Source organism: Helianthus annuus, chromosome 12 (genome assembly GCF_002127325.2).
Source record: "Helianthus annuus cultivar XRQ/B chromosome 12, HanXRQr2.0-SUNRISE, whole genome shotgun sequence".
Lineage (NCBI taxonomy): Eukaryota > Viridiplantae > Streptophyta > Magnoliopsida > Asterales > Asteraceae > Helianthus > Helianthus annuus.
In genome coordinates, this window is record NC_035444.2 from 147882373 (window position 1) to 147904961 (window position 22589).

Sequence of the window (22589 nt, forward strand, 5' to 3'; positions counted from 1 at the left end):
GGAAAAGGTGGACCCGAAGATGGAAGAGTTTATGGAACACCTTAAAACGTACACTGACGTCTCGGCCAAAAGGCGAAGGCGAAGGAGCGGGCCGTCGAAGAAAAAACTCGTGTAGCGGAAGAAAAGTTACGCAAAAAGGTCCGATTGTCTAATGAGAAAAGCCGAATTTCCGATGAAAAGATTCGGCTCAAGGAATGGGAAATAATACCGGTGGATGTCGATGAGTATCCCGAGCCGAAACGTTCGATGTTGAAAAAACTACAAACCGACATCATGAAGAAACATCAAATTATTTAAGTCTATGTTTTTTTTTTATTATGCTTATGTTTATGTAATGTGTTTTTAATATTAATTAAAATATTTTGTTAGTTTATTTGTTAAATGTTAAAAAAAAGTAGAAGATTAAAAAATAAAAAACATAAAATTAGTTATGACGTGTCACCTATGTCTATGTGACGAATCATCATTCCTGGATCATCACCATACCCTTATTATTAAGCCAAAAGTAACCTCTAGTCTCTAATTCGAGTCAGCTAACAAATTCTGACCTAATTAACCTAGTCAAATTTGAAAAGGCAGACTTCTCCCCCGCTCGTTAACAATTCAGCGACGCACGCCAGACCACAGCTTCAATCCCATCGTTCCGGCTCCATTTTTCTTCAATTCCATGCATTTGCAGGTACGATTTTGTATTTCCTATACCTTATCATCCTTATTTATCATCGATTTCACTTGTTTTAGGAGGTTTTAAGCTCAAATTCGACCTCTAGGGCTGGGTTCTGTTCCAATGGCATTCTATCAAGTTTTACTCATGTTCCGTTAATTTCTTCTTTAGTTCGCCTTATAATCATGTTATACATATTTATGTTGTTTGGTTTTATTCTGTTTGATTGGATGAAAACTGGATTCTGTTGCCTTTTCATGTTTGTTTTCCCCAATGCTGTTCAGGTTTGTTACTTTTTTAGGTTAATCGGACTGTAAGATTTAGGTGCTGTTTGTTTTTTAAGAGATAAAATGTCTGTAGTCAGCGGACCACATCTGTAGAAGAAGAAGAGGTGGACCAAACGTTTGCAGGCTGTTTGTTTTTTAACGTATGTAGACTTCTAAAATAAACTGGTGGTGGTGTACGGATGGATGGTGGTGGACGTTGGTGGTAGACGGTGGTGGTGGGTGGTGGACGGTGATGGTGGGTGGTGGTGTTTAACCATCTGCAGATCTTAGAAGTGGTTGGGCCAAGTCTGCACCAAGAAGAGCTCGCGCATATGTTTTTTTATTGAAACGTCTTCCGAAAAACAAACAGTTTGCAGATGGCAATGTTTGTGGCGCAGACAAAAGAGCCTGCGCAGATCTTTTTTAGAAAAACAAACACCACCTTAGGTTATGTCACTTTTTATATTTTACTTGGAATTTTAAGTTGGAATTTATGCGTGCTAGAAGCTGGTTCGAGATGGATAATCTCCCAAGAATTTAGACAAGAACAAGACGATAAATTTTAACTATAAACTTGCAATGCCTTTTATAGGCTTACAATTAAAATAACCGAAAGGAAGTTAGTGACCACCAAACAATGTAGAAAATAACTAACATGAAGCATATAAGTTGCAGCAAAGAATATGCATATGACGACGCATGAGATTATTGACTAATTGGGCAGGTATCGACACATGAGATTGCATTGCTTAATCCTTAACGTATAATTTGTACGGAGTCAGTCTTTTAAGTTCTAACTGTTGGAACAATATCCTATATTTTGATCGTATTTTATGCATTTATCACTATGAACACTGAAACCAAACTGAAGCCAACCGTTTACATACTAACACTACTGATATGTTTATAAAGTCGGATATAGTTTTTTTTTGTTATTTAATCAAAGTCATTATTTGGTTTATACAGATTGCCCAGTCACTCTCAACCGATAACATACGCAGAGGAATGCCTAAGGGGCTAAACTGCGCCAAAGAATGACTTCAGATGTTCAAGTCACTCGTCGTCATCTCTCACACCCGTACCTGTTTCACAACAATCATCCCATTTTGCCCCAAACATTACTCTACACAAACACATACACTTGACGATTTCCACAACCCAAAAGTTTCAAAACCCTTTACGACTTTTGTCAAAAGAACATTCTCCCACATATACCAACAATGTTCACATCAAAAGACCGTCGATCAAGGAAAACAAGCACATGCTCACATGATTGCATCCGGGTTTGTACCCACTATCTTTGTCACAAATTGTTTGATCCAGATGTACATCAAGTGTTCGAACATGCAGTATGCCCACAAGGTGTTCGACGAAATGCCTCAAAGAGACACAATCTCATGGAACGCTATGGTTTTCGGGTATGCTGGGATTGGGAACATGAGTATGGCCCAGAACATGTTTGATTCAATGCCCGAGAGAGATGTGGTTTCGTGGAACTCGTTGATTTCAGGGTACTTACAGAACAGTAATTGTGGGAAATCAGTTGAAGTTTTTATGCGAATCCGAAGAGAGGGTGTGGAGGTGGATGCCACGACATTTGCTGTGGTTTTGAAGGCGTGTTTAGGTTTGGAGGATTATCGTTTAGGGGTTCAAGTTCACGGACATCTTATTCGAACCGGGTCCGTTCATGATGTGGTGGCAGGAAGCGCGACCGTAGATATGTACGCAAAATGCAAGAAACTAAAGGAATCAATATCCTTTTTCAAAGAAATGCCTGTGAAGAATTGGGTATCATGGAGCGCGTTGATCGCTGGTTGCGTACAAAACGACGAGCCTTTACGCGGTTTGGAACTATTCAAAAGTATGCAAAAAGACGGGTTAGGAGTTAGCCAATCAACATATGCTAGTCTTTTTCGATCATGTGCAGGCTTGACCGCATTAAATTTCGGTTCTCAATTACATGGTCATTCTCTAAAGATGAATTTCGGTTCTGATTTGATAGTAGGAACCGCAACTTTGGATATGTATGCGAAATGTGACAGGTTAAGCGATGCAAAAAAACTGTTTCGCACGTTATCGATTCGTAATCGACAGTCATACAACGCGATTATTATAGGTTGTGCGCGTGTTGGTGAAGCTTTTGAAGCATTGCAGCTGTTTCGTAATCTAAGGCGCACCGATCTTGGTTTTGATGAGATTACTTTATCAGGTGCGTTTAGCGCATGTGCGGTAATTAAAGCGTATACCTTTGGGGTGGGATTACACGGGTTGACAATCAAGAGTATGTTGCAGTCCAACGTGTGCGTTGAAAATGCCATGCTTGATATGTACGGAAAATGTGGAGCTCTGACGGAAGCACGCTGCGTGTTTGATGACATGCGGATAAGAGACGCGGTCTCTTGGAATGCGATTATTGCTGCTTATGAGCAAAACGGTAACATAGATGAAACGCTTGAACTTCTTGTTTCGATGCTGGGTTCGGGTCTAGAACCCGACGAGTTCACTTTCGGTAGTGTGTTAAAAGCTTGTGCGGGTTTGAAAGCGTTAAACTACGGAACAGAGATTCATGGTAGAATAGTTAAATTCGGGATGGGTTTGGAATGTTTTGTCGGAAGCGCGCTTGTAGATATGTATTGCAAATGCGTGAGAATCGAAGACGCGGAAAAGCTTCATGAAAGAATGGAGGAACAAACAATGGTGGCGTGGAACGCGATCATTTCGGGATTCTCGGATCAAGAACAAAGTGAAGAAGCGCAAAAATTCTTTTCCCGGATGTTACAATCCGGAACAAAACCCGACAACTTCACATTTGCAACGGTTCTCGACACGTGTGCGAATCTCGCAACCGTCAGTTTAGGAAAACAAATACACGGTCAAATCATTAAACAAGAAATGCAATCCGACGTGTTCATTTGCAGCACACTTGTTGATATGTATTCAAAGTGCGGCAACATGCACGATTCACGATTAATGTTTGACAAGTCAACTAATAAAGATTTCGTCACATGGAACGCGATGATTTGCGGGTACGCTAACCACGGACATGCAAACGATGCGATAGGTATTTTCGAGTCCATGAAACTAAACAATGTGAAACCGAATCATGCGACTTTTGTGTCGGTCCTAAGAGCGTGTGCACACATGGGCCAAGTGGAAAGAGGGTTAGAATACTTCAACTCGATGTCGAACAATTACAAACTAAACCCTCAATTAGAACATTACTCATGCATGGTGGATATATTAGGCCGGTCGGGTCAAGTCAACAAGGCGTTAAATCTTATTAACGACATGCCAATCGAACCCGATGATGTTATATGGAGAACCTTACTTGGTATATGCAAGTTACAGAAGAACGTGGAGGTGGCTGAGACGGCTGCAAGTCGGCTTATTCAGCTGGACCCACAAGATTCAAGCACGTATGTACTGTTAGCGAATATTTACGCTGATGCGGGGATGTGGGAAAAGGTCTCGAAGATTAGAAAGAGTATGAGACGTGTTGGGTTGAAGAAAGAACCCGGTTGCAGCTGGATTGAGGTGAAATCCGAGCTGCATATGTTTGTTATTGCGGATAAAGCGCACCCAAGATGCAACGAGATTTATGACAAGTTGGATGAGTTAGTTGGGGAGATGACATGGTCTCGATATGTGAAGAATGATGCCGAGGGACCAGAAGATGATCGTGCGGCTTGTTATGCGTAGTGTGTATTATGAATGAGTCGATATGCCTAATTTTTTTAGACTAAATGCAAAATTTTGATTTACATACATGTAATTTACTATAATGTTTTACTAATGCTAATACCTACGAATTTCGCGGTGTTGAGAAATGATATATTTTTTATTTTTAGAAAAAAAAAATGCGCGACTTGTAAGCACTACACTAAAAATGAGGCTAAACCAAGGCTCAATAAACATGATATCAAAAGCGCTTCTTACATAGCATGAGCTACATCAATTCCTATGCGAGCGATTCCACACATGCATACTCTTCTTAGATTAGATTACAACGGCAAATTAAAATAGCCCATATTAGTCAATGTATATGCTACGATATACATAGCCCGCTAGTTGTACATTAACGTTGATTAAAGGAACATGCCATTTATTACTATATAATTTCTAAATATTTTATAATTTTTAATTTATACTTGTAGACTTTCACCAAAGATATTATTCATGCATTTTAATGCTTATCAAAACAATATGTACATTTTGTATAATTTCATCAGTTTAGTTTTTCTAGCATATTACTATGTTAGTTAGTTGAGTAAACCTAAATATTTATAGCATTTTACCCTTAATCTTTTGCTTTAAAAGCATTATTAGGTATATGATAATCCAATTATTTATTTTAGACAAACTTGAGCTCAAAGGAGCCATTCTTGAAACAGCATTTGCTTTTGAGTTTGTAACTGGGCGAATACAAGGGTAAAATGTAAGCATATGCACTCACTATTAATGAATTTATTTTTACATGTCAATAAAGAAACATGAAAGCAAAAACAAAATGGTAAAAAGAAAAACTAAAACAATAATATTTAAACTATACCATTCACAATTACACCTCAAATAATCTACTTAAAAGTATATTACATCATGGTTTGCAAAACAAACAAACATGTAAAACAACATTAATCCACAAATAAAACTTGCAAAAACCAAATATTGCATTTACCACCATTCCAGTGAACTATTCTAGTCATCTTCTCAAACCCCAACATTTGGAATTCCAGGTCATGTTACACTTGAGCATGATGTATCATTTAGTTCCATTTTGATAATAAAAATTAACGCCATCGCCATAAATCATCAAAGTAATTAAAATCATACCTCCAGGCTCCACTCAATGGTGTGGACGGACTTCCCCAATATGCAGCAGCTAGTTATCATTGATTTCAATCTGAAATTTAAAATTTATATGTCCCAAAATACAACTAATCACCCAATATGCACCTCGTTATCATTGATTTCTTTGTGCCCAAGTACCATTAATCGAAAATATTAAAAAAAAAAAAAAACCAAGAAATAATACCCCCAAAAAGGTATAGGTTTCGGTGAAGATGTAGTAGCAGTAGAGATGCACCGATACCAAAATTGCATGGTACGGTATTCGAAGATAAAAAGTGAGTAAGGTAACATACCGTACTGAACCGAAAGTATGGATCCCTAAAACGCCAAAAGATACCAGATTGGTACAGAATTGATAGGTGACAAAGCCTTGAGCAGTAGTCCATTTGTCATGTTGAAACTGCTTTACAAATCCTTGACCATAAGTCCATATGTGACGATAAAAGTGCCTAGTTGATAAAGAAACATGTTATTCTATAAGTACCAAATCTAAACATCATACAAATTGTAGAAACAGACGTACGCAACATCACTTGCATTTGGTGTGAAGCCCATACCAAAGTTCTCAAGTAGGCTCGGTTAACATATACCCGCGAGTCGTAGCTTTTTCCAATCTTAGATGAGTATCGCCACACTTTTATTTTACTTAAATATACATCTTTCAAAACTATTTATTACATTAACTATTTATACAAAAAAGGTATGAGACATATCCACGTTATCCATAAATGAAGGCAAAAAGGTCGAGCGAGTAACGGGTCAAAACGAATAATCTTTAATACATGTCCAAACAGGATGGTCATTTGGTGATGACCCGTCAACACTATTGTATAACAATACACTACCATCACCTTGTATGCTTCTTGATGGATCGAATAGAGTGTGTTTACGTAAACCTACCATAGAAAATATAAGATATATTATTTAATAAGAGATCAAGGAAAAAATCAGATAAATAATCTTTGCTACTCTAATAAGATGCAAAAGGAAAACAAAAAAATAATATGGGAAGATATAAGTCATAATACGCATGTGTCTCAACTAGTTTCCAATCATAGCTTTTATTAAGAAAACATATTAAAGTTGATAGCTTTGATTAAGAAAACATATTAAAGTTGATTAAGGGTAAATTACACTTTTCGTCCTTTATGTTTGTATCGGATTGCAATGGATACCCTTTAACTTCAATAATTACAGTGACAGTCCTTTCTTTGTTAAAAACATTACACCCTTGGTCCTTTAACACTAACCCAGTTAAAATTTCAGTTAACTCTGATCATGTAACTTGCACATGAGGGTAAATCGGTAATTTTACTGGTTTATTTAAACCAGTAAAACAATTAACTATTAAAGTTATTTTACAGGTAAGGCAAGATGAATTTCGATCATGTGATTGATCTAAACTGTATTGTTCATTCACCATCTATGGCTCAAAAGGGGTTTCTGTTTAGTATTTAGCATATGGTCGTGCTTTGTGAAAATTGGAATACTCATCATTTTGTTGTTCAGATATAACAAATTAATCAATCAACATTATACCAACTAAATTTCCTCAATAGCTCAGATCTAAAAAACATTACATCACCCACCACCCGTTACATCGTTTTCTGCCGTCTTCACCAGCCCGTTCTTCGCTCCGATGATTTTCTGCACCTGTTTTGCAATCGATGACACGACAAGTTAAGTTTCAATTAATTTGTTGCAAACAAGTTCAAACTCCTTAATAATCTCCTTAATCAGATCTGTTCGTTTGCTCTTGATTATGGATCAGATCTAGAGGTAGAGGATGCAATCGAGAGATACTAGGGATAGATTGAACCTGAAATCAGATCTAGGGTTTTCAACGACCGCCGACCATCAAATCCTATCACGTGCTTAACTCGGATCTAGAGGTAGAGGATGAGATCGATTCGATGGATTGGCACTCAAATCCCGTCGCCGACCACCCAATCCCGTCGCCTGCGTCGTTTCTGACGGCGGTGGTGAAGAGGTTGATTTTCTTATGGTGGTTGTTTGGGGTCGGTGGTAGTGTGACGAAAATGGTGGTTAGTGGTAATGGTTGTGATGGTGGTGGTGGAGGTCAGAGAAGGAAAGAGAGCAGGGTTAATTGGTTAAAAAGAGGAGGAGATGAGAGAGATGAGGATTGTAAGGGGAGAAGAAATAGGGGTGAAAAGACATAATTGTCCTCACATGAGGTGCATGTGACCTCATTTAACGTTTAAATTTAATCATATTAGTGTTAAAGGACAAATGGTGTAATGTTTTTAACAAAGAAAGGACTGTCACTGTAATTATTAAAGTTAAAGGGTATCCATTGCAATCCAATACAAACATAAAGGACGAAAAGTGTAATTTATCCGTTGATTAATCACAATGAACAAATTGAAAAACCTAGACGCCTATTACAATGGCAGTTGGTGTAATTGCACTCGCGGATTTATTGAAGTGAATAACAATATGCTAAGCAAAGCATGCAAATGGCCCAACAACCATTATATCCTAAATGTTAATATGACATATATGATTTAAACACAGTTTAATAACATGATAACTTCTATAATAATTTCGTTTACAGCTCCACACAACATGACATATATTATTTCATCATCTTCCAGGTTTGTTCTACTAAGAAAGGTATTATGTGTACGTGACCCATCACCACTTTCTTTGAAGAAATCTCAGCGACACTTTTCTCACTCTTCTTCTATTGTTGCTCATCTTGAAAAAGCCATTGATTCATCATCTTCTTCCACCTACATCATCAAGAAAAAAATAGTTAAAACAAATAATAACATATATACAAATCAAGATCCTCATATAACATCCAAAAGTGCCATGCCTATCACTTACAAATGAGTCACACATAACAAATAATGTAAAATACTCATGATAAATAGACATTAAAAATTCAAGATTCAAGGTCCATTACTGGTCAAAAACATAATTACCTTTTCAAAACCACCCATAAATCTCCCTTCATCAATGGATTTATTTTAATTTCATATATGAATTTTGAAACCAAAAAACAAAAGAGCCGATGAACTTCCAAGTAGATAATCAGTACCTATGTGGACAAATACTGAAGAATGGAGTCGAGACATTAACCTGTATAACACTTCTTTCTCTCGGTAGCTTTCTCCTGATGAATATACACAAAAAGGTTTTTCAATGACTTATTTCAATTGTTAAATGAACTTTTCAAAAATAAACATCCAAACGTACATCAACTTCAAATAAAGTGTCCAGTTTACATGTTTCTAAATGTTGTATATTGAAACATGCAATCACTAAGCAATTATAGTCATTTTGTTTCCTTAATAACATAAGCAATTTTTTTTTTCTAAATGCCGTCATTTTGAGCAATATAATATAGATAAAAAAATTAAAAAATTGGTTACCAATGTGCGAAAGGCTGAATAACAGACAGATATGATACTATGTCTCATAAATGGCCACAATCTTGGAGCTAATGTTGGCAGCATGTAGGGATTTTCTTGAGAATTCATTGTACTGAAAGATCACTAGCAAAAACAATCTCATTCAGATCAAATCCTTGTTTTCCTTTGATTTCTTGGGCTGAGAACATTCTATGAATCAACTATTGGTGAGAATATAAACCAATTCCATTCCATTGTGCTTTATTGTACTTTCGAGTAGCCAACCCAAACCTGACCAGTTTTTAATACGGGTCAACCTGAACCCAACCCTATTTTTAAACGGGTTGTGTTAGTCGACCAAAACCCGTTTTAGTGTCAAGATCGCCGCCCATGATAAAAACATGCTCTTTTCAACAGAACTTACACACCACGTTAGCTCGATATATAGAAGACAATTATAAAAACATACCTTTGTCGATATATGAGTGAAGCCTTCTTGAGGACCTAACCGTGCAACCCCAAAATCCAAAAGCTTAGCATTCCAATCATTGTCTAGAAGACTGTTGGAAGATTTGAAATCTCTTAAAATAATGTACAAACATCAAAGTTAATGTTCTTGTAAGCATATAAATCTATAAACTTTATTATTTTTTATTTTTAGGGACAAAATTGAATTAACCTGAAAATCCATTTCTTCATGTAAATATGTCAAACCACGAGCAGCATCTTGAGCCACTTTCAGTCTCATGTTCCATAATAGTGGTGTTTCGGATTTTGTAGATAAATGATCTCGCACGGTTCCATTAACCATACACTAAAAACAGTTGTGTACCAGGTTCAGTATCTTCTGCATAGTAACCGATTAGTTTGGCAAGATTTGGATGCTCAATCACCCCAAGAACATTAATCTTTGTTTCCCATTCTTTCTGCCCCTGTTGCAATAAAATCAAGATTTAAAATCATCCACAAAACTTGCAAACTAATAAAGATTACCAAAACATTTCCTAGATGATGTACAGAAGCTATTATAGAAACTTGATACAAAAACTAATGAATGGGCTTAAACTAATATGAAACTATCAATATCAGCAATGAAATCGATGAAAGTGTTAATGTTCATCATTAAATCAATCTTCTACTGTTAACTTTAATCAATAATCCAATTAGGAAAGTTTTGATTTGAAGAAACTATAAACTTGATTCGCAGTTCGTTTAAGCAATAAGACTTTGATTCATGAAATTTCCCCATTTTGTAATGAAGTTCAGCCAACCGGGCGAAAACTGCAGCAACAGACAGATGATTGTCTCCTTTTGTTACACCAGCATCCACTATATATCTTTTTTCTATATATACAAATTGAACCAAAAAATCATTGGATTAAATGTTAGCTGCTTGTTGACGATGAAACAACAAGTGGAACAGAAAAGAAAGAGTGCAAGTGAGTAAAGGTATACTTATAGTCATCCCATAACAAATCGAATAAATAAAGTAATCAATAAAAAAAGATAAACATAACAAATCATACCAAGTCTGCTTTCTACGTAACCATCATCGATTGCTGACCTTTCATAAAGTAAAAATGTTAGGCAAAAATACCTAATTGCCTGCGAATGACTTCAAATGAGTATGCTTCCCTGACACACAACTTCTGCTCCCTTGATTTCATTCCTTGACAGCCTCCAAAAGAAAACCCAAATTCAGAACCCTAGAAAAAAAAAAGAATTAAGACAATTGTGTTTTTTGGATCTTTTAAGTACAAACAAAATGCCTGCTTGGCTTCCCAAGTCTGATATATGACTGTTTCAGCCCTGCACTTCGACCAAGAAAGCCATTTTTTATCCAATGCACTAAATATATCCACATCTATAGAAGTATCATGTACGAAAAACAAAAAAAAAAACATGGATTTACTGGAGCTAAAGGCTCTTTCCCAACATCAAATAGTACCACGCCCTACTCTTTCCTAGGATGACATGCATTCAGATGAATAAATCCTACAACCCCTCGTCAATATTTGGTAGTCTGAAAAGCATTTGTCAACATGAAGAAAGTTAAATATACAAAGTTCAGGGCAAGGACAAAACATAGGAACACTTAATGTAGGGATCCCCTGGTCAAATTAAAAAAAAAAAACTAAATGTAATCAATATATAAATTGAAAAAAAACTAAATGTAATCAATATATAAATTGATTTAACATTTGAAATCCCATCATTCTTAAATAGACCAGCCATCATAATCTTCAGTTTCAACCGGTTTGATATATATTTAGTCTAAGATCAGAAGTGATAGTCTGGACATATAACATATCAAAATGGGTTGAAATTACCAAATAGTATGTGTATGGTGAATCCGATCAGGAACTTTGTCATCACAAAGCTTGTTTCCATACATGAAATAAAGCAAAATGCAAGCCTAAAAATTTACACAAAAAGAACCTGTTGGTGCATTTATGTCTATCGCCTCCGTCAATGCAAGTCGTAGCTGAAAATGATCAAATCTAGCCTTATATTGTAATATTAGATAGAGAAAGGCAAGGTGGCATTATTGTAAATAAGGGGAACTCTCCTTATATCCTTGGCCTATAAATAGATGAGTTAGGGTTAGAGATCAAAACTTTTGGCCATTTGAGATCTTGGAGCTTGGTGCTTAGAGAGAGAAAGTCTAGAGAGAGAAAGTGTTCGTAGGTGATTCACGGCGCCTTGTATTTGTCATATTGTTCAATAAGAATCACGTTAATTGTAAGATCTTGTGTTCGGTCACGTTCGTGTACGGATTCCGCACGTCACACGTTCGGTTCACAATCGTTACGGAGTGAAAACCGGTCCTAACAAGTGGTATCAGAGCGTCCAGGAGACTGAATCGAGATCTACGACAACGAATTCTTCAGATTTCAAGCTTTTCTTGCCGATCAGAGTCAAATTTCACCGGAAATTTGACGGATTCTCTCACTTTCTACTTTATTCTTTCTGATTTGTTCACTTTTATACACTAAAATCAGAAAAATCTAAAATTGACAGTGAAACTACGGTTAAAATTTGACGAAATTGTTATCAATCTGTTCGCAATTGTTCATAGCATAATCCTTCAAGATTTCATAACAAAATTCCTTCATAAACTAGATCAAAATCATCAAAAACTATGCAGAACTGTTCTTGCATGCTGATGTCATCTATTCGTTCGAACAGTTGTACAGCTTAGTTGTTCTTAGATTTGCTGACATCATCAATTCGTTCGAACAGCTGTACGAACGACTTGGATTAGATTGTTCTGTGAAACCGTGTTGCTGACATCATCAGAGCTACCCGATCGAACAACAACTCGATCGGACAGCATTGATTGTTCTGATTTTCATCTGCTAACATCATCTTGTTAACCGATCGAACAGCTGATCGATCGGACAGTAGGTTGTGTGTCATTTGTGTGCCACTCGATCGAACAGCTGATCAATCGAACAACTATCCGATTAAGTGTACTCATTTGTCACACCCCAACCGATGGCGGAAACATCGGGATGAGACGAAGTGTGTATAGATTGCTAGAGACTTCATAACACTATGTGACAATATTTAATTAAATTCGAATTTCATTTCAAGACTAATTGTCATACAAGATTCAAACAAAAATAACAACATTGTTTCAACATAAATCATAACAATAAAAGATAGATTAATCTAGGTGTGTATCTAGTCCACCCTAAATCTTGTTTCATCGTGTAACATCACTTCATCAATTAACCTGCAACATGTATTAAAATAGAGTTCAATGCAAAAGCAAAGGCGAGTATACAAGTTTGACTGCATAGCATAATAGAATAAAAACTCATATCCAACATGTTACATAATGTGTAAATTACTAGCAATGCAATTTTTGGCGTACAATATGATCAAACCCAAGAATACAACGCATAACAAGCCTAATCCCAAAAGTTTAGCGGGGTGGTAAAGTTTAACTTAACAATACTGATGCGTGTCGGTGTGTATATATTTTAGATGTATAATTAAGCCCTTTTTACACTTTTAGCCAAGTTTTAAATTTATAAAACACGATATTTACTAACACTAAACACACATATGGGCAAGTGCACCCATCGTAGACGTAGTATAGTGTTGGTAAGATACCGAGGTCGTCCAAGGACACAAGAGCTTTTAATACCGGTTTATCCTCAACGTCTAACCAAATCAAAAAAATTAGAAAAATGTTTTAAACTAAGAAAAATAAAAACTAACTAAATGCTGAAAAATAAAATAAAATAAAAACAGATAGACAAGATGAATCACTTGGATCCGACACGTGTATTAGTATAACCTTTGATTATTTTCGCACTTTTGCACTTGCTTAAGAGATTATCTTAGTTATTGTAGTAGGCCCCTCTTTTGAAGGCGACGTTACCCTCAACCCAGTAGTTTGAGTCAGCAAGGATACAATCCTAAAGGGTCGGATTATTGAAAGATAATGAATTAAGTTATTAATGCAAATTATGGTAGGCCCCGCTTTTGGCGGTGACGTTACCCTCGGCTAAGTAGTCTGAGTCAGCAGGGATACAGTCCTAAATAGCCGGGTTATAGTATTAATAGTAGTTAGCTTATGAGGGGGTCAAAGAGTTTGGATCCCCGCCATCCAATACCTATGGGCATTGAAGGAGATCCTACTAAATTTGACCCAGGTCCCAAGCAGGACCTCTAAACGCTGAACAAGGGCAAGACCCTTACCAAACCGTTCCCTTAACCCCCGACCAGGTAGCCAACATACCTCCATATAGACCGTGGAGATATGAATGGTGAAAATCTTTTATTTTATATAGACAGTAAAATAATGCCAAGACACCACGGACAAACGATAAGGAAAGATCACCTTCAACATAAGTAACTAGTTATTAAAGTCATTAATACAAAACCAAATAAAAAGTGCAAAAGATTAAAAATAAAAAGTATTATACTAAACACTTGTCTTCACCAAGTGATGTAAGAGACTTAGGCAAACATGGCCTTGATTGTCAAGAACTCTTACGATCAATCTTGGATCCCGAGACGACTCACACACTCTACGATGGACAATGGATGATGGTGGTGGATGATGGTGTTATGGTGGTGGTGGGTGGTGGATGAAGTGTGAGAGAGGTGGTGTGCCAAGGGATGAGAGAGAATGAAACCAAGCTCCTCTATTTATAGGCTGAACAGAACGCTGGACACGGCCCCGTGTCCGCTGGACACGGCCCCGTGCCTGTCTGACATTCTCTCTCTTCATTAATTGTAATTGCGAATTACAATTAATGCGCCTGCTGTACTTTCAACACGCCCCCGTGCCCGCTGGGCACGGCCCCGTGGTGAGCAATGGAAGCTTCTACTGGTTTGTCTTTTCTGCTGCTTCCTGGGCACGCCCCCGTGTTCGCTGGACACGGGGCGTGTTCAGACTCTGTTCTCTTCTCTTTGTCTTGGGAGGTGCCGTTGAGGGTCCGGGCAGTTTACTTTTGTTCCTTTTCTTGTATTTATGGTAGAATTAGTGGTCTTTTTGCTTCTTTTGTGATTTTGAGCTCATTTCATCCTGAAAATACAAAAGGAAGACAAAAACACTCTTTTTCCAACATTAGTACTTAAAAAGGGTTAGTTTTATGCCTTAATTGATGTGTTTTATATGTTGCATTTTACACACATCAAATACCCCCACACTTGAACTTTTGCTTGTCCTCAAGCAAAACTCTTTTAATGTGGCTTACACTCCCAAATGGAATAGGTAGAAGAGAAGTTTTTTTTTTTTTTTTAACTTGTCCTAGAGTGTCGGGAATCCAAGGTTTGTATAGGTTCTATTTTTATTTTATTTACAATCTTATTCGTCATGGTTTATTTTGAACTTTTCATAAGATAAACTACTTATTTGGGCATAGCATGCCTTATTAAAATTCCTTTTATATACAAGTTCACATACCTCACGGGAGATCACTCAATCACTCGGCCGAAGGTGTATATTTAAGTGAATCGCTCGAGAGCGGCACGGATTTACATTCTCCATATGCTTGCCAAGCGATCAATCCTCCTCCTTTTTAACTTTTTACCTTTGTAAATATCAAGAGGTCTTTTGGGGTGAAGGCTTGGGTTTAAAGGTGGGTGGTTGGTTAGTGGTTAGTAAAAAGGGCGAAAATCGTAACAAGTGTCGGTTTTCGTAAAATACCTTATTTTTGGTGACATTTATTTTTGAAGTATTTCTCCAAACAAGCTTTTTGTAGCTTATGTTTGTTTTTGACTTCATTTTTTTTTTTTTTTTTCATCACGTAAAGGGTATGTTTATGAAAAACCGAGTTTGTTACTAAAATAAAGGTGAAAAAATGAAAAAGGTTTTTGGTGGGTAAAAAAAAATTGTTTTTGGGGGTAATGAAATGAAAGGTTTAGGCTCAAAGGGGTTTTCTAGGGGGATTTTGGGTAGGTTAAAAAAATGAAAAATAATGGTTTTGAAAGAAAAATAGTTAGTCCTAATGCCTCCATCATTTACTTACTTGGGTTTAAGTTGGTAAGGACCGGGAATGTATCGTCGTGGCAAGTTCTAGATTTGTAAAGACCGAGCGGCTATTCACACAAGAAACGAAAAATGAGCATTTAATCTAAATATGTGTATTTTTATGCTCAATAAAGGCTCAAAACTCACTTTTTGTGGGAATGGGTTTTTAATGTGACCAAGCATATATAATCGAATTTTAGCTAGACTTGTTATACCGTTTCATAATTTTCTTATGTTAGTTCTTTTTATCACGACGCTATCGGTTGTAAGTTTGTAAAAATATAACCCTTTTATAACTTGTTATTCCCAACTTAAACTAAGACAAGTAAATAAAATAAAAAAATGAAAAAGTTTTTGAAAAAATTTGGGGTGTTTAGCGGTTCCAATAGAGTTTTGTGTAAGGCTTGTTTTAGGATTTTGCAAAATTCCAAGGTTTTAGCATCCCCCCCACACTTAAATTACACATTGTCCTCAATGTGTCCAAAAATAAAGTTTTTGGTTGATTAGAATATGTAAAAGTGTGTTTGAAAACAAAGATTTGTGTTACTGGCGCTCTGGACACGGCCCCGTGTTGACCGGGCACGGCCCCGTGGTCAAGTGCCAGTAACAAAAATTATAGAATTGAAACAGAAGCCTGGACACGGGGGCGTGTCCGCTGAACACGGCCCGTGTCCAGTTACCTGAACTGGGTGATTTCCTGCAGGGGGCTCAGCACGGGGCCGTGTTGGTTGGGCACGACCCGTGTGGAGCCTTCTGTTATGGAGATTTTGTCGGTTTGTTCTGTTCTTCTGCATGGTTCCATTTTTTCTCGTTCCCTTTTTCATCCATTACCACCATGAGTCCATAAATCATAAAAACCATCATAACATTGCTAACCATAGAGGAATTACATAGCTAATTAAACTAAGGGAAACATAAGGTTATCATAAAGGTTCTACTTATTTAGGAAAATTTCGGGAATAGTTTCCCGATGTAGAAACATTCTTCAGCCCATGGCTCCTCGGTTTTTACTCAAAGCCATTCTTCTATCTCCCTTGGGAGGTAGAAGGTAGCCTCATTTTCTTCGGTTTCTCGAGGAGGAGCGCTAACCGGGACTCCTTGCACTACTCTTGGTTGAGGCACTTGGTGCAAGGCGTGCCATTCTGCTGGGATGATAACCTCGGGTACTACATTCCACGCCCTGTGTGTTATCACCGGAACCAAAGGCGGGGAAGCAAGAAGGTTTAACCTTTGGTGCAGAAGGTTCACTTCTTGCAAGCAGCCCTCCAAGCTTATCGTCAGATGATTAACGCGGTCCACCAAAGCTTCTTCTACACTTGTCATTTCATCTACGGCTTCCCTTAAAGCGTAAAAATCTTTGGAAGAAGAGGAAATGAACAAAAGTGGAAAAGACAAGATGGTCCTTAGGAACCTTCTTTTGGTACTTACCTAGGATGGTATATGTGAAGATTCCAGGGATCTCTGCTTGGTGGAGTGGTCAAAAAATGAGCAGGATTCAGGCTGCATTTAAAGAAAACGACAGCACACTGACACATTTTGTCCGTATTCTGACAGAATCAGCAGAAAATCTTCTGAGCGAACACGGGGTCGTGGTGACCGGACACGGCCCCGTGTCGGAGGGCTGTTTTATGGAGTTTTGTCTTTATTAAGGAGCTAATTCTTATCGGGTGGCTCCTGACTTGTTGGAACAACCCCAAAATGCCTAAGATACCTTAATTGTCCTATACTAAGGCGAGAACGCAAGAGGTTGTCGGTGAGGGTAATTCCTATTTTCATTCTAGGTGGACAAGTCCAACCCTTTCCCGGGCTCTCGTTAAAGAAGGTGTATGCCGAATCGCTCAGGTCTATGTATGCACCGAACGAGGTCGATGGGGAGTCCTTCACGGCACAATCGGCACAGGGACGACTATCGTCCACGTCTTGTTTAGGAAGAAAGGTATTTTTGGGAGCAACGAGGTTGTCAGAATGCGGTTCCAACATTTCCTCATGGTCATCATCTTGGGATGGATCTAAGAAATCCTTCCTAAGTTCTTTTGACCAATTTAGAAGTAGTTCTTCTAGTTGAAATAGCTCGTCAAGGAGCATATCTCCTAGAATATCTGGTTGGGCGCATTCGAGGGATAAATAGTGTTTATTTTTACTTTCGCCCCTCTTAAGGTTACAAGGAATTGGTGGGTCTATATAGTGTGGCCTATAAGTGAGGAAGAAACATTTTAATTCCTCGTGTTCGCCTCCACATATTTGACACCACAAACCATAAGAGTACCGAAAGTAAAAAGAATCACTATTACTCATGTTTGTATCAGAAGTTACCAACCGCCGGGATCAAACGGTTCTGTTTTCAGCAACTGAATCTTGGGCACGGGGGCGTGTTGAGTGGACACGGCCCCGTGTTCAGCCTACTGTCTGATATAAAACAGGATTGCCAGTTCCAATGATTGGGCACGGGGCGTGTTCAGCGGGCACGGCCCCGTGCTGAGCTCTGCAGAAGCTGAAAAATCTAAAAAATCCTAAGAAAAATTAAAAAAAATAAAAAGATGATTAGGCCGTTGATTCCTAACTTTCTTAAAATCCTTGTGTCCCCGGCAACGGCGCCAAAAACTTGATGCGTGTCGGTGTGTATATATTTTAGATGTATAATTAAGCCCTTTTTACACTTTTAGCCAAGTTTTAAATTTATAAAACACGATATTTACTAACACTAAACACACATATGGGCAAGTGCACCCATCGTAGACGTAGTATAGTGTTGGTAAGATACCGAGGTCGTCCAAGGACACAAGAGCTTTTAATACCGGTTTATCCTCAACGTCTAACCAAATCAAAAAAATTAGAAAAATGTTTTAAACTAAGAAAAATAAAAACTAACTAAATGCTGAAAAATAAAATAAAATAAAAACAGATAGACAAGATGAATCACTTGGATCCGACACGTGTATTAGTATAACCTTTGATTATTTTCGCACTTTTGCACTTGCTTAAGAGATTATCTTAGTTATTGTAGTAGGCCCCTCTTTTGAAGGCGACGTTACCCTCAACCCAGTAGTTTGAGTCAGCAAGGATACAATCCTAAAGGGTCGGATTATTGAAAGATAATGAATTAAGTTATTAATGCAAATTATGGTAGGCCCCGCTTTTGGCGGTGACGTTACCCTCGGCTAAGTAGTCTGAGTCAGCAGGGATACAGTCCTAAATAGCCGGGTTATAGTATTAATAGTAGTTAGCTTATGAGGGGGTCAAAGAGTTTGGATCCCCGCCATCCAATACCTATGGGCATTGAAGGAGATCCTACTAAATTTGACCCAGGTCCCAAGCAGGACCTCTAAACGCTGAACAAGGGCAAGACCCTTACCAAACCGTTCCCTTAACCCCCGACCAGGTAGCCAACATACCTCCATATAGACCGTGGAGATATGAATGGTGAAAATCTTTTATTTTATATAGACAGTAAAATAATGCCAAGACACCACGGACAAACGATAAGGAAAGATCACCTTCAACATAAGTAACTAGTTATTAAAGTCATTAATACAAAACCAAATAAAAAGTGCAAAAGATTAAAAATAAAAAGTATTATACTAAACACTTGTCTTCACCAAGTGATGTAAGAGACTTAGGCAAACATGGCCTTGATTGTCAAGAACTCTTACGATCAATCTTGGATCCCGAGACGACTCACACACTCTACGATGGACAATGGATGATGGTGGTGGATGATGGTGTTATGGTGGTGGTGGGTGGTGGATGAAGTGTGAGAGAGGTGGTGTGCCAAGGGATGAGAGAGAATGAAACCAAGCTCCTCTATTTATAGGCTGAACAGAACGCTGGACACGGCCCCGTGTCCGCTGGACACGGCCCCGTGCCCGTCTGACATTCTCTCTCTTCATTAATTGTAATTGCGAATTACAATTAATGCGCCTGCTGTACTTTCAACACGCCCCCGTGCCCGCTGGGCACGGCCCCGTGGTGAGCAATGGAAGCTTCTACTGGTTTGTCTTTTCTGCTGCTTCCTGGGCACGCCCCCGTGTTCGCTGGACACGGGGCGTGTTCAGACTCTGTTCTCTTCTCTTTGTCTTGGGAGGTGCCGTTGAGGGTCCGGGCAGTTTACTTTTGTTCCTTTTCTTGTATTTATGGTAGAATTAGTGGTCTTTTTGCTTCTTTTGTGATTTTGAGCTCATTTCATCCTGAAAATACAAAAGGAAGACAAAAACACTCTTTTTCCAACATTAGTACTTAAAAAGTGTTAGTTTTATGCCTTAATTGATGTGTTTTATATGTTGCATTTTACACACATCAATACCCACAAGAATAACGGGCGGGGCGTCAATCCTATAGCGCTATAATTGTTAAGGTGGGCTAGCAAAGTTAATGAGCATATAACTTTCCAAATCGTTCATAGAGCATACAAGCATAGCAAATATTCACAATAGTTTCATGTTTCGTTCATAGATAGAGTATGTTTTGTTTAAGCATAAAAGTTGTTTTGAATAGACATACATGTTGCATCCCAAAGTGAAAAGGGAAAAAGGGATCGAGTATACTCACGGTTTACAAGTCTTGAACTTGGGATTCCGAGAGTAAGTTGGTGGATGAATTAGCTTGGAGCACCTAGTCCTTCTACACGAGGAAACGTAGGTGTATGAGTTTGGCGTTTACGGAAGATTAAGAATATGGAATAACTTAGCATAAAGAAAATATATGTGTATATAAAAATAATCATCTTTTAAACCTTATAACCATCATATGACACTAGGTAACCGATATGGTTATTTAATGTTTTTCGTGGGTAGTATACCCATTAGAATCATATTAAGGTTTAGGTCTTGGATGATGTTCTACTTCTTTAACATGTAAACATAAGTTTAACATCAAAGGTTCGAATGAGTATGTGCTTATACTTAGGTTAAATATTACATATTATTTAGGTCCAATATTTCAAGTAGGAGGTAGAAGATTGAATCTCCATTTAGGCACCTCTAGTTACAAGGATGTCATGTCACGGCCCTCGGCCCCGGTTTGACCCGGTTCAAGAGCCGCGGGGCAGGAAATCCTGTGGTATCAATTTTAAGCGACAGCGGAAGTCTTTTACTACAGGATCTTTTCACCGAAAATGCTCGTTTAATATATTACACAAAGGTTTAGGGATAAACTCCCGTTATTTACAATAAGTTGATTTCACAAAGAAATCTTTATTTCCAAAACATGTTTTATTTATTTATATTGAGCCAAGCCACTTCTCTGAGCTGGTAGTGCTTTACTGCACTTTTCCTGGATCACACAGATCACCTGAAACATGTTTGAAAAAGGTTTTGTCAGGGGGGAAATACTGAGTGAATCATTCAAGTTTCTAAAACGATCCGTTAGTTACAAATTACAGTATTAAGAGCGATTACAATGTTTCTGATATCAAACCAACTACCCACAGTATTTGTCACGCGACCAACCATTGGCTAGCTGATGTAGTGCGTGGTACGATAAATGAAGATTACACGTTGATTCTACGAATACCCGTGTAGTTCTTCCCCAACCCCCAAATTATAACCCCAAAGGCCACGGAATTTGAAGTGAAAAAACTGTTTTCTCAAAATTCAATTCTGATTGTTCAAATGACTAGGGCAATACATAAATAGAGACAGAAATTCGAAATAGGCCTAAAAAAGACAACGGGCCAAACACAAACCCAAAAACAAAATGCCCAAAATACTTGAAAAAACATAAAAATGGAAAAAACTAATAGAAATAAGCGTTTTTTCGGCCCGGACGATGACCCAAACCGCCATAGGCGTTTGCAGCAAGATAGAGCTTTTTCTCACGTTCGAATCGCCTGGTCGCACGTCCCATACGGACCCCCGTAGCCCAAGTTAGAGCCATTTTAGTGAGGCCCCTTTTGTTACGCGGTCTTGGGCCTCCAAATACAAAATAGCCCGTTCCTCCACACTTGGGCCCGCATCACTAGCCCATTTATCCAATGGTGTCTGTGACTGTGGTCAGATCACCCCTTGGCCACCCGTTTGTCCAAGTGTGACGGGAAACAAGTAATGTATACAAAACCCCACATACCGGCTGTAATTTGGTGATTACATAGACTTAATCCCTGTAATTATAACTTTGGAAAATAATTTGGAGTTTTGTAAAACAGTTGATAAAAAGAGAATGACTCACATTACAGATTTACGAGCAGAGTATAAGCCTACTGATTAGCCTCGATTAAACCTAATTTAACACAATGCACACACAAACGGGTTAGTAACTAATACAACAGTTACGTCAATTCACGAGATTAAACCCTCACAACGATTAATCAGTGCAATACTCAATAATTCAATCGGATTCACAACGAATAACAGAGCATAGTCCGAATTCGAACAACACTCAAATATTCAAGTCGAAATCACGACGAATAATCAAAGCACAAGCTCAATTTGAGCAGCACTCGGACAATCGTTGGATAGTTATAATCGATCGAACGTTGAATCGTAATAGCGATCAAGTTATTACCCTGATTGTGGCAGCACCTCGTGATTCGTGTGTGTTTTGTATTAAACAGTGTATAACTCAACGTATCTTTCGAATTTTACGTCGAATGAATAGCAAACTGCAAGTGCCAAAGCCCCCTATTTATACTGAAATTTGGTCCCCCAGGCGAGTCGTGACAGAGGACAGCAATCCTGTCGCGTGTCGCGGCGGGTGTTCATCTATCCTAGGGTAGCCCCGTCACTTGCATAGCTTTGCTGAGTCGACGTTCAACGAAAATTATATTTAGACAACGAATTTTCGAAGATAATTATCATTTAGGGTTTAACCCCCTTGAGTTTTAGGGGCCCTGATCCTGATTCTGATTATTCTGAAAATTTTAGGGTTAGTGCAGAATTACTTGGGTGTCTCAATTAGGATTTTCTTATTGACTAATTATTATCCTAATTAGTGATTTTAGTGACAGT

General features: G+C 38.0%; 1 protein-coding gene and 2 long non-coding RNA genes across 16 annotated transcripts; 1 reads left to right on the forward strand and 2 right to left on the reverse strand.

Moving 5' to 3' along the window:
• The first annotated feature begins 518 nt into the window (after positions 1-518).
• LOC110895752 (pentatricopeptide repeat-containing protein At3g02330, mitochondrial) lies at positions 519-5948 on the forward strand. The gene is made up of 2 exons (XM_022143108.2): positions 519-679; positions 1897-5948. The coding sequence occupies exon 2, from the start codon at positions 1975-1977 to the stop codon at positions 4627-4629; it is 2655 nt and encodes an 884-aa protein (XP_021998800.1). The 5' UTR covers positions 519-679; positions 1897-1974; the 3' UTR covers positions 4630-5948.
• LOC110895753 lies at positions 5455-7946 on the reverse strand. 6 transcript variants are annotated; one of them, XR_004875072.1, is made up of 3 exons: positions 7318-7943; positions 6302-6674; positions 5455-6227 (listed from the first exon to the last, which is right to left on the reverse strand). It is a non-coding gene; the product is annotated as an uncharacterized LOC110895753 (long non-coding RNA). The 6 variants fall into 6 exon arrangements; XR_004875074.1 differs by having other exon boundaries at positions 6630-6674; positions 7318-7934; XR_004875073.1 differs by having other exon boundaries at positions 5466-5830; positions 6072-6674; positions 7318-7946.
• A 173-nt stretch (positions 7947-8119) lies between these two features.
• Positions 8120-11222, reverse strand: LOC110895754. 9 transcript variants are annotated; one of them, XR_002567353.2, is made up of 6 exons: positions 11068-11221; positions 10753-10861; positions 9835-10087; positions 9177-9715; positions 8843-8917; positions 8120-8531 (listed from the first exon to the last, which is right to left on the reverse strand). It is a non-coding gene; the product is annotated as an uncharacterized LOC110895754 (long non-coding RNA). The 9 variants fall into 9 exon arrangements; XR_004875081.1 differs by having other exon boundaries at positions 10753-10833; positions 10914-11220; XR_002567354.2 differs by having other exon boundaries at positions 9177-9484; positions 9625-9715; positions 10753-11218.
• Positions 11223-22589: the final 11367 nt, after the last annotated feature.